At 39.4% G+C, this 17,695-nt stretch overlaps 1 protein-coding gene across 2 annotated transcripts in view; it reads left to right on the forward strand.

Annotated features, from left to right (window-relative positions):
* lrba (LPS-responsive vesicle trafficking, beach and anchor containing) overlaps positions 1–17,695 on the forward strand; it is a 681,010-nt gene that overhangs the window by 11,794 nt on the left and 651,521 nt on the right. For both annotated transcript variants that reach the window (XM_078405961.1, XM_078405966.1), the window contains exons 2-4: positions 12,119–12,350; positions 15,758–15,858; positions 16,872–16,967. In XM_078405961.1, coding sequence (XP_078262087.1) covers positions 12,119–12,350; positions 15,758–15,858; positions 16,872–16,967 — 429 coding nt within the window. The remainder of the gene's footprint in view (positions 1–12,118; positions 12,351–15,757; positions 15,859–16,871; positions 16,968–17,695) is intronic.

Consider the following 17,695-nt stretch of genomic DNA (forward strand, 5'->3'; position numbering starts at 1 on the left):
TGAATTTGTTTTGTTTGTTTATGTTATCTGTTGAGTACTGTGTTTACAAACCTGTTGGGTTGCTGCAAGTAAGAATTTTATTGTTCCATTTCGGTACATATGACAATAAAACACTCTTGACCTTCTACATTTACGTTTTGAATTTCAATTTAGTTAAAATTGTTAATGCATTTGCAGATGATACCACAGTTGGTGCACATTGAGGAAGGATATCTAAGTTTACAACAGCATCTAGATCAGTTGGGAAGCAGGGCTAAGGAATGGCAAATGGAATTAATTCTTGCAAGTGTGAGGTGCTGCATTTCGGTATGTCAAACAGGGGGAAGACTTGCACAGTAAATGGCAGGGCCCTGGAGAGAACAGAGAAATCTTGGAGTACAGATGCATTGTTCCATAAAAGTGGTGAGTCAGGTGGACAGAGTGGTGAAGAAAGCATTTGGCATTTGCCTTCATTGGGAAGGGTATTGAGTGGGACATCATGATGGAGTTGTACATTGTACATTGGTGAGACCATATTTGGAGTCACCCAGCTATAGGAGGCATGTCATTAAGATGCAATAGGTGCAGTTGAGATTTACCATGATGTAACTGGGATTGCAGGCTTGAGTGAAAGGGAGAGATTGGATAGGCTGAGACTTTTTTCTTTGGAGCATAGTAGGCTGAGGGGTGACCTTATTGAATTGTACAAGGCCCTGAGGGGCATAGATGAAGTGAACACTTTTTTTTCCTTTCCAATGTAGAGAATTCTAAAACTAGACAGCAGAGACTTAAGACGAGAGGAGAGAGATTTAAGAGGGATCTTGGGGTCAACTTTTTCATTCAGAGAAATCCATATCTGGAGTGAGCTGCCAAAGGAAGTTGGAGAAATGCATACAATTCCAACTTTTAGCAGACATTTGGACAGATATATGGAGAGGAAGGGATCAAAAGGCATTGGGCTAATGTAGACAAATGGACTGGCCTATTATGCCACTTTGGTCGGCATAGACGAGGCGAGCTGAAGGGCCTGTTTCCATGCTACTTAGATCTATGACTATTCATTTAATAGATGTCACATGAAATGTGAATTGGATGCTTTGCCACTAAATCCACTTCAGTCCACTGTAGAATTTAATAGTTACTAGACTGAGGTGGACCCGTTGGGTCCAAATCTCTCCTGCGGGCCTCTCCTGGGGCAACCCTCCCCCAACTGATGAAGGCCGTTGTCGGGCGGGGTGTGTCCCCCAGGGTCGTGGGCGGGCTAGGGGGGACAGGAAAGGGGAGAGGGTGGCACTCACCTCGGCCCCGTGCTGCCAGCGCTGCAGCCAGAGCGAGCCGTGGATCCAAATGCTCTCCTGCATTGGTCTAGCATCCCCCACTTTAGAAGGATGAGAGGGGATCTTATAGAGATATAAAATTATAAAAGGACTGGACAAGCTAGATGCAGGAAAAATGTTCCCAATGTTGGGGGAGTCCAGAACCAGGGGCCACAGTTTTAGAATAAAGGGGAGGCCATTTAAAACTGAGGTGAGAAGGAACTTTTTCACCCAGAGAGTTGTGAATTTGTGGAAATCTCTGCCACAGAGGGCAGTGGAGGCCAAATAACTGGATGAATTTAAGAGAGAGTTAGATAGAGCTCTGGGGGCTGGTGGAGTCAAGGGATATGGGGAGAAGTTGGGCACAGGTTACTGATTGTGGATGATCAGCCATGATCACAATGAATGGCAGTGCTGGCTTGAAGGGCCGAATGGCCTCCTGCACCTATTTGATATGTTTCTCTGTGATTTTTTTCTATTACAAATCTCAAATTGTGGAGTACAGAGGCAAATAAATAAATGATGCTGGAAAAAAACCTGCAGATGCTGGTTAAAATCGAAGGTAGACACAAAATGCTGGAGTAACTCAGCTGATCAGGCAGCATCTCTGGAGAGAAGGAATGGGTGATGTTTCGGGTCGAGACCCTTCTTCAGACTGATGGGACATTATGGAGGAGTTTTAATCTATTGGGAGAAGCAAGTGTTGCAGAAAGTAGTAAAAATGACAGTAAAATTACCTTTCTTGGTTGGCCTAATTTATTATTTTTTATATTTTCTCCTCCCCATTTGACTGTCTAGAATGATACAAGATGGATGAGTTGCTTCCAGGTCATTGTTAGGTTTGTTCCTGACCTGATTTTAGTTGAGCCTGAAGAGTCCAAGTTGAAATTTCCCGTATTAATGCTTTTAAAAAATGCAATCTTTCTGACTTTCGTGGTTCTGCTAACAATTCCACCTGTTTTTCCCCTCGGGTAACAGAGAAAATTACAGAACTATACAGTTTGGCAGAGCCAGCTATTGTGCTGTCAACTGATATTGAATATTTTTAAAGTACAATCTCTGCTTTTTGACATAACCTAATATTGTTTGATTTTTCATAGTTGTGCAACTAAGTTAATTTAAAAGCAAAATGAAGCAAATGTTCACTTCAATGTGCACCATTTCTTTAAAATATCTTGTTTCCTGTAAAGCTTTTATGTTGTGCTTGCTTATAATAATAATAATAATAATGCATTACATTTATATAGCGCTTTTCATATACTCAAAGACGCTTTACAGGGATTTAGAGAACATAGGGAAGTGAATAAATAGATAAATAAGTAAACGAACAGAGAAAGGAGACAGAAGGTGAGGTGACCTTCAGTGGTTGAAGGCAGTACTGAACAGGTGAGACTTCAGTGATGTTTTGAATGTGGTGAGTGTGGAGGAGTCTCTGACGGTTTGGGGTAGTGAGTTCCATAGGGTGGGAGCAGCGATGGAGAAAGCCCTGTCCTCCCAGGATCTGAGTTTGGTCCGGATGTGGGGGGATAGGAGATTGGCAGCAGCAGAGCGGAGGGTGCAGGTGGGAGTGTGCCTGTGGAGGAGGTCGGTCAGGTAGGATGGGGCCAGGTTATGGAGGGCTTTGTAGGTCATGAGGAGGATTTTGTACTGGATTCTCTGGGGGATGGGGAGCCAGTGGAGTTTGTAAAGGACGGGGGTGATATGGTCACGGATCGGGGTGTGGGTGAGTAGACGGGCAGCGGAGTTTTGAATGTATTGAAGTTTACTGATGATTTTTGAGGGTGCGCCATAGAGGAGGCTGTTGCAGTAGTCCAGACGGGAGGTGATGAAGGCGTGGATGAGGGTTTCTGCAGCTGTGGAGGAGAGGCATGGACGGAGACGGGCAATGTTTTTGAGGTGGAAGAAGGCTGTCTTTGTGATGTGTTTGATATGTTTGTCGAAGGAGAGGGTTTGATCAAAGATGATTCCAATGTTTTCTTGTTCTCTCAATTCCCATCCTACATCTTCACATCCGTAGCAACTTGTACCAAGCCACTTTGCTGAAGATAAAAACATTGCTGGCTAAAAATACCTCCTGTGACTGTCCAGTTCCCAACAAGACTCTGGGATCTATTTGGAATTGTTCTACTTTCCATGAAGTCTATGTAAACAGATGAGGGAAAGAAAATCAAGCTGGTCGGCATGGAGGGCTGAGGGACTTGTTTGGCATGCTATTTAATAAAATTATGGCCCAATTTCTAAAAACCTCCACTTTTTCCATTCTGTCCCCTTTAGTTTGATTGGTGTCTCGGCATCTGTGAACCCAGTCCAAATATATGCTCAACTCAGAATCTAGTGGCAATTCGTAACAAAAGAGATGGAAAGGGAGACAGGCACGGGTTGAGAATTAGAGAAAAGTGAGATTAGGAGCATGAGGAAGAAATGGGGAGTAAGGTGATGAATGTATATGATAGGATTTGTGAGATGGCATTGAGCGCAAAAAGTGAAAGTAGTGAGTGGTGATCTTATTGAGGTGTATAAAACCATAAGAGGAATAGATCGGGTAGATGCACAGAATCTCTTGCCCAGAGTAGGGAATCAATGACCAGAGGTCTTAGGTTCAAGGTGAAGGGGAAAAGATTTAATAGGAATCTGAGTAACTTTTTCACACAAAAGGTGGTGGGTGTATGGAACAAGCTGCCAGAGGAGGTAGTTGAGGCTGGTACTATCCCAACGTTTAAGAAACAGTTAAACAGGTACATGGACAGGACAAGTTAGGAGGGATATGGACATAACGCAGGCAGGTGGGACTTGTGTAGCTGGGACATGTTGGCCGGTGTGGGCAAGTTGGGCCGAAGGGCCTGTTTCCACACTGTATCACTCCATGACAATGACTCTATGTTGTGCCGGCTCCTTTATTTCGGGCCTCTCTCGACGCGCCACAATGGTGTGATTTGTGTACAGCAGAAGAAAATAAACAGCGGAAGTCAGCGTAGAAAAGAAGGATAAATTGGGGGAGGAGAAGAAAAAGAAGATTTTTTGAAAGAAGCATGAAAAAGCAGTCAGCATAATCAAAGACGTCCCATCCAGGTCATTCCTCCTTTTCCCTGCCCCCATCCAGCAGAAGGTACAATAGCTTGAAAATGCACACCACCAGGCTCAGGAATTTCTTTCTCATATCATACTTCTGAATGGTCCATCCATAAGCTAGGATACTTCCATTAGATAGGATTCAACTCTACCGCATTGCGGACGTTGGACTTTGTCTAAGGAACTGACGTGCTACAATGCTGAGAATTCTATCCTGCACTTCATATCTTCCCCTTTGCTCTATTTATTGTACTTGAGTTTAAACTGATTGTATCTATGCATTGTATATCTGATCTGTTTGGATAGCATGCAAAACAAAACTTTTCAATGTGCCTTGGTACATGTGACAATAATAAACCTAAACTGCAAGTTTTCAAGAGAGAGTTAGATTTAGCTCTTAGGGCTAAGGGAATCAAGGGATATGGGGTAAAAGCCAGAACAGGATACTGATTTTGGATGATCAGCCACGATCATGTTGAATGGTGGTGCTGGCTCAAAGGGCAACACCTGAACCTATTTTCTAAGTTTCTATGTCATGTTATTTATAATGGATGCATTATTAGCATTCAGTCTCGCAAAAACTGGTAAAATCATAGAATGTCATTACACCAAAATGAAATTGAGCTTGCTGAAACTAAATCAGTGATCCAAACATTATAATCCTCATGGTAGATATTCTTCCATCTCGAGCACACTTGTCATCAAGATAAGAGTCATAGACTAATACAGCATGGAATCAGGTCATTTGGCCCAACTTGTCTGTGCAGATGTAGAAGCTCATCTAAGTTAGCCCCATTTGACACATATCCCTTTAAACTTTTTGTATCCACGTACCTGTAAATGTTAGGAGCTGCAGATTTGTGTTTTTCCTGCTTTTGAATCTTGAACCCAAACTGTTCATGAGCCTGCAACGAACCAAAAATAATGTAGGAAATGGCCATGATGGAAGATGCTTTTAAATGTGTTGGGGTTTTTTCAGCACTTTTTCATTGGAGCATTGCAGCATTGGCATTGTTTATTTTCATTTTTCAAAGAGGCATAGAATACAAAAGCAAGGAAACAATGGATCAGCCACAATAGGAGTATTTGTCCAGTTTTGTACACCATCTTATGAAAGATGTGCCTTATTGAATGTAGAAGTGATTTACTAAAATGTTTCCAGGAATATGAAATATTAGTTATATGGAGGCACAGGCGATGCAAATGATGGAACCTGTTGACAAAAAAAAAAACAGCTGGAGGAACAGCAGCATCTGTGGAGGGAAATGGACAGTTGATGTTTCAGGTCAAGACCCTTCAACTCAATGGAGGAATGGTCGAGATGAAGTATTTCAACCCAAAACATTTCCTGTCCATCTCCCTATGCAGATGCTGCCTGGCCAGGTACCTTTTTTGCAATAGTTATGTGGGTATATTGAGCACCAAGAGTTTATCTTCTTGGACCAGAGATGGTTGTGAGGATTATCTGTTGGAGGTATTTTGGTTTTCATTGTTAGAGGGGTCATTAGCTTGTGGATATAAATTGAAGATGATTAGCAAAGGAATCAAAAGAGGAAAATGTTTCAAGTGGTGAGTGTTTGGAAGGTACTGTTATGCTTGGTATTGGAGACTGATTTATAGAGTCATGGGGATGTCGATAGAGCCATAAAATGACAAGCAACTAAAAGCTTGCCAGTTTGCATGTGGCCTCTTTACGCTCTGTTCATCAGGGCCTGCTGGAGCAGCCAGTTGCTAGCCATTTAAATTCTCCTTTCCAATCCTGTACCGACTGACCCTTCTCTCCTCGGCCTCCTTCATTGCCAGAGTGAAGCCACGCAAACTGGATGAACAACACCTAATATTCTGCTTGCATAGCCGACAACCAAGGCACGAGCATCGAATTTTCCAATTTCAAGTAACCCCTGACCCCAGCCCCTCCCCTGTTTTCCTTCCCCTGTCATGTAAACATGCATCTCTCCTACCACCCCCTATCTCCTCCTCCTTCTGCTCATCCTCCACCCTCCTCCCTGAGCTCATCTCACACCCTCCACCCTCCCCCAACCGTTTTATCTGCCCTCTCTTCCCACTGCTTTGACCCCTTCCATCCATATCCCTCCCCGTGGCTTTACCTTTCACTCCTCCTCTTCCTTCCCTATCTGACATCATTTTGCCTCCAGCCTTTGTCACTGTCTCCAACCATCTGCAAATCAACCTTCCTAACCTGTATTCATCTATAACTTACCAGGCTTTGCCCCAGATTTCTCCTGCCTACTCCATCAATCTGAAGAAGGGTCCTGACCCAAAGCACATCTGTCTCCTTCTCTCCACAGATACTGCCTGACCTGCTGAGCTTCTCCAGTACTTATTTTTAATTTGAGGAAGCAGAAGAATATCCCTGTAGACTGTGCAGGTGCTCTACAAAGCAATCACCAATCTGTTTTTTTCCAGTGTGGGAGTTGGCAAGGGAGTAGGATCAGCTGGATTGCTCTTACAAAGAACCAATACTAAATCAACAAGCTGAAAGGCCACCTCCTTTGGTATAACCTCAGTGTGAGCAGCTTGTCCTTCAACTTGCTATGCACAACATTGTGGGAAAATTTGGTGGGATTGTACACTATTTTTTTAAAATCAAAGCACTCCAAAATCATTTGAAATTACAAAAATGTGTATGTGTTTATGTTATTCCTTTTACTCTAATCTTCTCAACATACTTATTTTTCGACTACACCCACATCCTTCCCACCCTGACCAAATATCTCCTCCTTTTCTCACTTCATCTTTCTGTTATTAATATAATGATTTTGCTGCTGCTGCAGTTTATCATTTGCTATCCACAGTATCCAGATCAGGTTATTAATGTCTTTTATACCAGTATCGTAATTAACTGGGAACTTGGCTATAAAGATTTCTCCTGGACTATGTGAATGGAACTATATGAAGATTTACTGTTGTAAGATTGTAGAAACATTCCAAGTTAATGAATGTATCAAGGTCATTTATTTGGAATTTCTTAAGCCCGATAATTTTGGTGTTGTAGAATAAAATTGGAAATCAAATTTAATATAAATACCTGAATAATTTAAATATGAACAGAATTCCAAAAGTATACTTCCAATGTTGTTGTTCTCCTTTAATCATACCAAAACATGTTATTTAATGACATTATTTCAAATGATCAATTATGGAATCCATTTAACGAATCATGTTTCTTGAATAAATATAAATAGTTTTTAGTCTGAAGAAGGGTCTCGACCTGAAACGTCACCCATTCGTTCTCTCATGAGATGCTGCCTGTCCCGCGGAGTTACTCCAGCATTTTGTGTCTATCTTTGATTTAAACCAGCATCTGTAGTTCTTTCCTACACAGTTTTCAAAGTTATTTTAAGATCTATTTGGGGCCGTATGAAAGGAAGGATATTGTAGAAGACAACTCAACTAATATTTAGTGCAAACGTTATGCTGATGAAGCGTCTCGACCCAAAATGTTGCATATCTATTTTCTCCAGAGATGCTGCCTGATTCGCTGAGTTACTCCAGCATTTTGAGTCTATCTTTGGTATAAACCAGCATCTGCGGTTCCTTTTATTATGTTATGCATAGTATGTGGCAAAGATTTTATGGAAGTGTGCAATATTTAGGTTTTGATAAGCATTGTACTATAGAATTAAAATTAATAACTTTGTAGTACCCTTTCCTCTGTTATTTGCAAACATTTTTGATGTCCAACAAAGTGAGACTGCAGATATAGAGCACTTCTTACACTCAACATGAATTTTCATGGTTCTATATTCCAAAATCACTAATTTTATTTTTGTGAAAGCTGTCATGTTATCTTGCTGTGTAATGGAGGGATAAAAGGGGTGGAGGAAGAGAGAAGGGGTTAATTTTTAATTTGATTGTCAATTGAAAATGTTTTTGGAACTAGTGGCCAGAAAGGAAGGAATAACATAGGATTGGGATTTATCATGGTTGTTTCTGAGCTTGAGGGGGGTTTGGACATGGTCGAGGGAGATCTTGTGATAGATGAGTTCAGAACCAGGGTAGACCAAGTGGTCCATTGAGATTTCTGGGCTATTCAATAAAATCATAGCTGATCCAGTCTGGCCTCAAAAGCACTTTTCTGCACTTTCCTATGTGTGATTCTGCAAATTGCTGGAGATTGGATGGTGGTAAATATAATCCCACTTTTAAAAAAGGAAGGCACTCGTAGACGTGTCAGCTGCCCATCCATAAATAGGGGAAAAGCTAGAATCCATTATGAAGAAAGTGGTAGTAGGGTACTTAGTAGGGTTTGGCAATCACCATGGATGTATGAAAAGGGAATCGTTTTTGATGCAACTGTTTGAGATTTTTGAGTTTGTAATCAATAAAATAAAATAGAGTTGCAGTTGATGTGCTAGGTTTGGACATTCAGAAGACCTTTGATAAGGTGCCACATAAGAGGTGAAACAAAATTGGAGCACATAAGATTTGCTGTCATACTGTATGTTATCACAAATTGAGAATATGTTAATGGATTGAAAACACAAAATAAATGTCATATTGAGTTTAGTGGCTGCAACTCCTGGGTGGTGCAGTGATTACTGCTGGGGCCTGGGTTATTCATAATCAGTAACAATGGTTTGGATGGGGAGGACCATTCTTTATGAATTTAATATTGTTGGTGATACTAAGCTTTGTTGGTTGTGAGCAGGATGTAGAAAGACTGTAAAGGAATATAGACAAGGTGGATACAAAATGCTGGAGTAACTCAGCGGGTCAGGCAGCATCTCTGGAGAGAAGGAATGGGTGACGTTTCGGGTCGAGACCCTTCTTCAGACTGATGTCAGGGGAGGGGGCGGGACAAAGATAGGATGTAGTAGGAGACAGGAAAACTAGTGGGAGAACTGGGAAGGGGAGGGGAAAGAGGGACAGAGGAACTATCTGAAGTTAGAGAAGTCAATGTTCATACCGCTGGGATGTAAACTGCCCAAGCGAAATATGAGATGCTGTTTCTCCAATTTTCGATGGCGTACTGACAATGGAGGAGGCCCAGGACATAAAGGTCAGATTGGGAATGGGAGGGGGAGTTGAAGTGCTGAGCCACCAGGAGATCAGGTTGGTTAAGGCAGACTGAGCAGAGGTGTTGAGCGAAACTATCGCCGAGCCTGCGATTGGTCTCACCGATGTAGAAAAGTTGACATCTGGAACAGCGGATACAATAAATGAGGTTGGAGGAGGTGCAGGTGAACCTCTGCCTCACCTGGAAAGACTGTTTGGGTCCTTGGATGGAGTCGAGGTGGGAGGTAAAGGGACAGATGTTGCATCTCCTGCGGTTGCAGGGGAAAGGAGTTGTTGAGGGTAAGAACCAGCTCTGCCAGGTGGAGGAGAGTATTGGTAGATGGAGATTGGCTGGATCTGCGGTCGAGGAAGAAACGGAGGGATTCAAGACCATCCCGATGGGGAATGAAGGTGTAGAGTGAATGGACATCCAGAGTGAAGAGGGAGTGGGGGCCTAGAAACTGGAAGTTATTGAGGAGACGGAGAGCATGTGAGGTGATTTGGACATAGGTAGGGAGGGATTGGACCGGGGGGATAGGATGTCTTGGACATAGGTAGGGAGGGATTGGTCTTGGACATAGACAAGGGAGATGATTGGTATCATCTACTTTGAAACAAATTCAAAACAGCAGTGCAATTTTTGAATAGTTAAAATTATTGGTGGTCAGATGAGCTGAGTTAGATCATTTAAAGTGCCAAGTTACAGAATCGTACAGGTCCCTTTGGCCCACCTTATCCATGACAACTATAATGCCAATCTATGCTAATCTGATTTATCTGCTTTAGGCTTGCCCATTTCAATGCTTTGCCTGTCCAAGCCCCTTTTAAACATTGTAATTAAATCTGTCTCCACCACCTTCTCTGACAGCTCATTCACCATCCTCAGTATGATGAATTTACCCCATGGATCTCCATTAAATTTCTTCCATCTCACTTTAATGTGTGCCCTCTAGTTTTAGACTGCCCTGTCCTAGGAAAAAATACTGACCATCTAATCCATGCCCCTCATGATTTTATAAACAGCTGTTTATTCTAGCGAGAGTAAATGATAACCCTCCATTCTTGGTGAATTTCTTCTGCATTCTCTCTGTTGCTACCTTATACTCTAGTATGGTGACCAGAACTGTACATTAACTAATGTGTGGTCTAACCAATGTTTGTATAGCCTCAACATAATACCCCACAATTAATTTACCACAAACATTAGGAAGTGAGGTTGGCCTTTGTTGCAAAAGAATTTGAAAAGATAATGATGCCCGACCATAATTTTATCGGGCCTTCTGACATCTGGATTATTATGGACGTACAGATTTGATCTTCCTATTTCAGAAAGGATATACTTATGATAGAGGGTGTGTAAAAGACGTTGATTCCTGGAATGGGGGAAGTAAGCAGTCTAGGCCTTTAGATGTATGTGGAATGGTCTTTTTGAAGCATAGATAATATTCATGGGGCATGACATAGTCTGTGTTTCCATTGGCTGGGGTGTTTCAAACCAGGGACCTAAAATAAGGGTGGGAGCATTCAGATTAATGTTCGATCCAAGAGGCTTGTGGAGACACATTTGCTGAGTAAGTTCAAGAAATGGACCAATAAATTTTTGGATATTAAGGGAATACCAGTTTAGTATAAGAAAATGGTGCAGAGACAAAAGATCCTTCAAGTTTGGTACCACCCTTGCTCTTTCCTGTAACATATCCACTGATTGCATAAAATGTGTCTGATACCTTTTGTCGTCATCACTTGTAATATATTTTCAGTTTTTTGTAAACATCTGTTTGGATGCCATGGAGCTTGAAAGGGTAAAGTTACAGAAAAGATACAAAACAGGAAAACAATGGATCACATCTTCCATTGTGCTATGATTTTGATGTTTTGATTTTTATGTTTTCTTTTCTCATTGAAAATGATTTTTAGTAAAGTTCTAATATTCCAGTATCTGAATGTTTGGAATTCTTGATGGTCCAGCATCTGTCTGTCTTGGTACTCTGGCATGTGTGAAGGGGTTCTGAGTTCAAGTGGGCTATGTGGCCAGAGCTAGAATTTGGGTCCAGAACACCAGGGGTCAGGAACATGGTAGGTTTGCGGCTGCAGCTGGTGTCAGAAATGGTTATATATTTCCGCTCTCTTCAAATTTGCCAGATTCACAAGTAAATTCATTATACATGTTTAGTTTAGCTTTGTTTAGAAATACAGCCTGTAAATGGTCTTTCGGCCCACCAAGTTCACGCTGACCATTGATCATTCATACACTGGTAGGATCCCACTTTTGTATCCTACACTAGGTGCAATGTACAGAAGCCCATTAACCTACAAACCTGCACGTGTTTGGGATGTGCGAGGAAACCAGAGCACCCAGAGAAAACCCACACGGTTACAGGGGGAATGTACAAACACCACCCATGGTTAGGATCGAACCCACATCTCTGGTGCTATAAGGCAGCAGCTCTACCACTGCCTCACTGTGCCACCCTGTTCTGTACAATGATTTTTGTCTACTTGTAAGGAAAAAAGTGAAACAAAGGTATTTTCATAAACATAGGAGTAATATCAGATTTTCCAGGAAATCTGCAAAGTCATAAGGTTGCTGGATTAATGGAGTTTTACTCTAATGATTTTTAAGAACAAGATTTACAGTTTACAAATACACAGGATATAAACATGCACATGTAATTTCTAACCTGGAAATTTGGACCAAATTGTGAAATATTCTCCATATTTGTTTTATTACAAAGCTTGTTGGAGGACAGTTTGATTTGGAGATGAATTTTGTGATCCAAGAAGTGGAAAGTGTTGGCTGCATGGTGGAGCTATTGGACAACTGTGATGTGACTTGCCAGGCAGAAGTTTGGAGCATCTTCATTGCAATTCTGAAAAAAAGCATTCGCAATCTACAAGCCTGCACAGATGCTGGATTGATTGAACATGTTCTGGAGAGAATTGATCGAACTGACAACATGATAGCAGGTAAGATTATTTGCTTTTTGGGATGTCTTGACTTGACATGACAAATCAAAATATCATCTGACTTGTTGAGGAAAGAAATTAAGATCTTATTAAAATTTCAAGTGAAGCTGTTATTTTACAGTATTATTCTTTACTTTTTATAAACAGATTGTCTGCCAATTCATATACTTTAATGACATTTTTGCATGGTTTTGCATGGAAGGTGATTAAACACCTTTACTAAACGAAATGGTTGAATATTTTGGAATAGGCAGAATTTATTTGGTGGCATGAATTATCCGTTAAGAGTTAAATACAGGTGTACTTCTCTTTGTGCAACCCAGCATAGTGTTGCTTCTCTGTCGCACTCAATTTTAAAGACAAAACAGGATTTAGCAAAAAGCTCTTAAAGTATCGCCCTTTGAATGAATGAAGTAAATATATCTCTTCTAGCACATCAGTTACAAGTTACACAGCACGTTGGAAGGAAGATGTATGTTTTAACTAATTTGCTTTGTTTATTCTAATCAAACTGGGTGGAGGTGTGGGCCATGTAGGCAGAGGGACTGTAATTCTACTTGCCCTATCTGTCCTCCATGGCCAGGGAGAGAGGTTTCACCCTCTGTTGGGAGTTGCTTGTGGCCAGAATTGGGGTTAGAGCTGTGAGTTGATACGGGCCAATGAGTTGGCTGGTGCCAGTCCTACTCCTGTCAGATGCTAGCAGGGGTGAGACCAGCCCCAGCCCCTCTTCGTGCTGCTGCTGCTTGCGGAGAGCTTTCTGTGCTGCCCTGATGTGTGGCACTCAGTGAATAGCTGCATATCGAGCTGCGGTTCCCGTAGCAGAAGCACTTGAGTGTCTGGGGAGACATGGCTGTCATGCTGCCACCTCTCTCGGGTTTCGAGCTGCCGGGCATTCTTGTTCTTCCATTCATCGAGAGAGGTCTGGGTTTGAAGCAGACACCGAGCTGGGAAAGAGATTTGTTGGTAAAGGAAGATTTCACCAGCTGTGAGTGCAATGACTCTGCATGGGGGAATCTAACACAATAACTCTGCGTGGGGAATCAAAGCCCTAGTCAGGAAATCAGGGAATCCGGTTGTTTCATGTCTCTTTTTATACTGGAGCCGCAAATGGAAGAATTGCATTAAAAATAACTAATCAGGATCACATCTCCATTTATGTTATGTTATAATGACCCCGTATAACGCTGTTTTGTTTCGTGCTCCATTTTCTAGGAATGTATATAGAGCACTAAGCGAGGATTACTGTTTGGTTTGGAGAAATTGTGTACCATAATGTGGCACGTGGTAATTTTCCCTGTTCTGATCTAAAACTGCCTTGCATTAAGACAAATCCTTGTCTTAAAATTAACACATATTTTCCATGCTCTCGATTGGCTTTTTTAATGATTTCGCCAATAGAAGTTTTGTTTTTTCTTTGAAAAATAAAAAAATGTTCAAGGTTTTCTGACCCTACTGGGAGTTGATAAATTCATCAAGTATTTTACATACATTTTCCTTTTGATAAATTCATCAAGTATTTTACATACATTTTCCTTTTGATATAATTTACATTGTAAGTTTTTTTAAAAAAATTTTATTTTTTATTTTTGTTAGAAGTAAGTACAATAGTGTGGTACTTGAGTACCTAATACATAAATACATATTTCCATTCTTGTACAACTTCATACTTTTGATTTAATAATAAAAGAACAGTGAGAGAAGAAAGAAATAAGAAATAAAGAGTGTCGGAATAGATAGTCAAGCGAGTAGAAACAGAAAGCAAAAGAAATAAAGGATAGAGATGAAAAGTTAAAAGATTGAAAGAAAAGAAGACAGTAAAGAAAAGAAAGATTAGGGGAGATCTACCTATCTCGTATTTTTGCCCATCCGTCACCCGGTTCTAAACCGTTTAATTTCTAAGGTTATGTTATGTTGCACCATATGCTTGCAAAAAATTGATAAAAGGAGACCAAATCTTTAAGAATTGGTCTACTTTGCCTAATAGGAGGAATCTCATTTCTTCAAAATGTAACGTTTCAGACATGCTTGAAATCCACATTTTGAATGTTGGCGTAGGTGCGTTTTTCCAAAATTTGAGTATTAGTTTTTTTGCTGTTATTAGACCGTAATTAAGAAAAGCTTCTTGGAATATAGTTAGTTTACTTCCCTCTTCCATTGATCCAAAGATAATCAATTCTGTACTGGGGTTCAATTTTGTGTTAAATAGTTTTGTAAAAATTCCAAAAATTTCATTCCAAAATTTATACAGTTTTGTACAATAGACAAAGGAATGTGCTATAGTGGCTTTTTGAGTTAGACATTTGTCGCAGATGGGGGAAACATTTGAAAATATTTTATTCAGTCTAGTTTTCGAATAATATAATCTATGTAAAATTTTAAATTGAACTAGGTTGTGTCTTACATTCATTGAACATTTATTTACATATAATAAATTTTTATCCCATCTATCGTTCGGAATTTTTATCAATAACTCTTGTTCCCAGTCCCTTCTAATTGCCTCTGTCGTTGGTGTTTCTATATTTAGAATTATATTATATAAGTAAGATATTAAATTGCTTGATTCTGCCTTTCTATTCATTCCTTCCTCCAATAAGTCTGGGGTTGAGGTTTGATATCCTTGTATATATTTTTTCAAATAATCTTGAATTTGAAGGTATTTGAAATATTGATTACTTTTCAAATTATATTTTAGTTGTAATTGTTGGAATGGTAAAAAAATTCCCATTTCATACATATCTCCCATCGTTTTGATTCCTATTCTTTCCCAATGGATAAACGTTGTATCAATAATAGATGGTTTGAATGAAGGATTATTAGCTATTGGAGAAAGAAACGATAATTTTCTTAATTTTAAAGTTAGTTTTATTTGTTTCCAAATTCGTATTATACTATGAATAATTGGATTCTTCTTATATATTATATTGTTCAGTTTTATCGGGGAAAGAAGGATCGCTCCTATATTGTAAGGGGAACAATCCTCTTTCTCCATTCTTATCCAATCTACCTGTTGGGCAGAACTGTCCAACCAGTAGATTATATTTTTAATATTCACTGCCCAATAATAATACAATAAGTTAGGGAGTGTCAGTCCCCCTGATTCTTTAGATTTACACAAGTGTTTTTTTTAAATTCTGTGTGATTTATAATCCCATATAAAATTTATAATATCAGAATCCAATTTTTTAAAGAATTTTTTAGGTAAGTATATTGGTATTGATTGAAATAGGTACAATATTTGTGGTAAGAAGATCATTTTTATCGCGTTTATTCTGCCTATGTCTCTAATAGGCAGAATACATTGTAAGTTTGAATGCAATTTTTCTTTTATTGGTTTTTCTCACTATAGATATCCATATGACAATAAATTCAACTTGACGACTTGAAATAATTTATCCTTTCACTTGCAGATCTGCTCGTTGATATGCTGGGAGTGCTGGCTAGCTACAATATTAGTGTCCGTGAGCTGAAATTGATGGTCAGCAAAGTGCAAGGAGAGAAAGGACAATGGGTAACTTTTCTTGCTCTTTCAAATTATTTTTAAGAATTCTGCATTTTTGCTTATATTAAAATAAATGGGTTGGAACTTAGTGCCGTTGCCAAGGCCACTCAGGAATATCAAAATATTTGGTTTCAATAAAATTTGGAAAATTATTAATTACACAAAATTAATTGGTAAACATCTTAAATATTGTATAGTGCAACCCATTAAAATAAACACAATTGTAAAAGATTGTGGAATGTAACAAATTGAGCTTCCTTGCTGGATTCCATTTTTAGTGGCTGAACTGATGTAATTTTCCTGAATGTCAGTAATATTCTGTGATCAAGTGAATAATTCATTGAATTGCATTTAAATGAAACTAGGTTCTGCTGTACAGCAGTAGTAATTGATATATATTTTGAGAGTAATGTTTCTTCTGTTTCTTCTGTTAAGTTTCTTCTGTTATACAAATGTTTAATTTCTATATTGACCATAAATATTGCTATTATTGAAAGTGAATACTATGAATGAATAAGTTTATTGGCCAAGTATGTGCATATACAAAGAATGTGCCTTGGTGCTCTGCTCACAAATGACAACATAAATATACAGTTAACAATTAACAGTTAACAGTGTAAAGCATAACCACATCAAAACAATAAGGATATAACATTACGGTCTAAACATGTGGTGAAAATAAACCAGAGCAAAAACGAGACAACAGACTTTGGTTATTGAGTAGGACTACTACTCGTGGAAAAAAGCTGTTTTTATGTCTGGCTGTGGCTGCTTTGACAGTCCGGAGTCACCTTCCAGAGGGAAGTGCTTCAAAGATTTTGTGGCCAGGGTGAGAGGGGTCAGAGATGATCTTGCCCACTCGCTTCCTGGCCCTTGCAGTGTACAGTTCATCAATGGGGGGGAAGGTTGCATCCAACAATTGACCAACCTTCAAAAAATTTCTAACTTAATGTTGTCGAAATTATGTTTTAATGTTTTCATTATTATTTAGAATAATTTGATTTTGCCAATTTTCTTTACAGCCTCCGCATGCAGTAAAATTGTTGACCATATTGAACCATGTGCCGCAGAAACCAGGTCCTGATGCATTCTTCAGCTTTCCTGGGAAGAGTGCTGCAGTAAGTATTATGTATTTGATTCAGAATTTGGATGTGCAGTTACTGGAAAGTTTTATTCATTTTTTGAGAGAAATGTTATTTTTATAAAGAAGCTGCTTTTCTGTTGGTGACACCAAGCAACAAATTAAAAGAAAATTACTGTTGCAAAGGTAAACTATAATTTATTTAAACAGGATTAGAGTTCTCTCTGCAAGGCTGACCTAATTTTTTTCTCAGAATTAGAATTTTCTCAGAGCTAGATAGAGCTCTTAAGGATAGCGGAGTCAGGGGGTGTGGGGAGAAGGCAGGAACGGGGTACTGATTGAGAATGATCAGCCATGATCACATTAAATGGCGGTGCTGGCCGAAGGGCCGAATGGCCTCCTCCTGCACCTATTGTCTATTGTCTAATTGTATCAAACTAACTTTAAAAGTATGCTCGTACAGCAACCTATTCCAAATAGTCCTGGTAATTAAAAAAATATATATTTTACTGAAACTAAAATTAAATTATGGAATTATCTTTTGTGCTTCTCCACAAGATATTTTATGGCATGTCTGAAATGAATACAATCATTGTTCAGTTTGGTTGTATTGATCATTTTTATAGTTCTCATATTCTTACTGCGTTTACACAAATTGGTATAAAATATAGCTAATAATGACTATTTTTGCTAAGGATTGGAAATTGAAAAGCAACTAATAATGTGTACTAGATTAACTTCCAAACTAACTTTAGAAGCAATGAG

Source organism: Rhinoraja longicauda, chromosome 1 (assembly GCF_053455715.1).
Source record: "Rhinoraja longicauda isolate Sanriku21f chromosome 1, sRhiLon1.1, whole genome shotgun sequence".
NCBI lineage: Eukaryota > Metazoa > Chordata > Chondrichthyes > Rajiformes > Arhynchobatidae > Rhinoraja > Rhinoraja longicauda.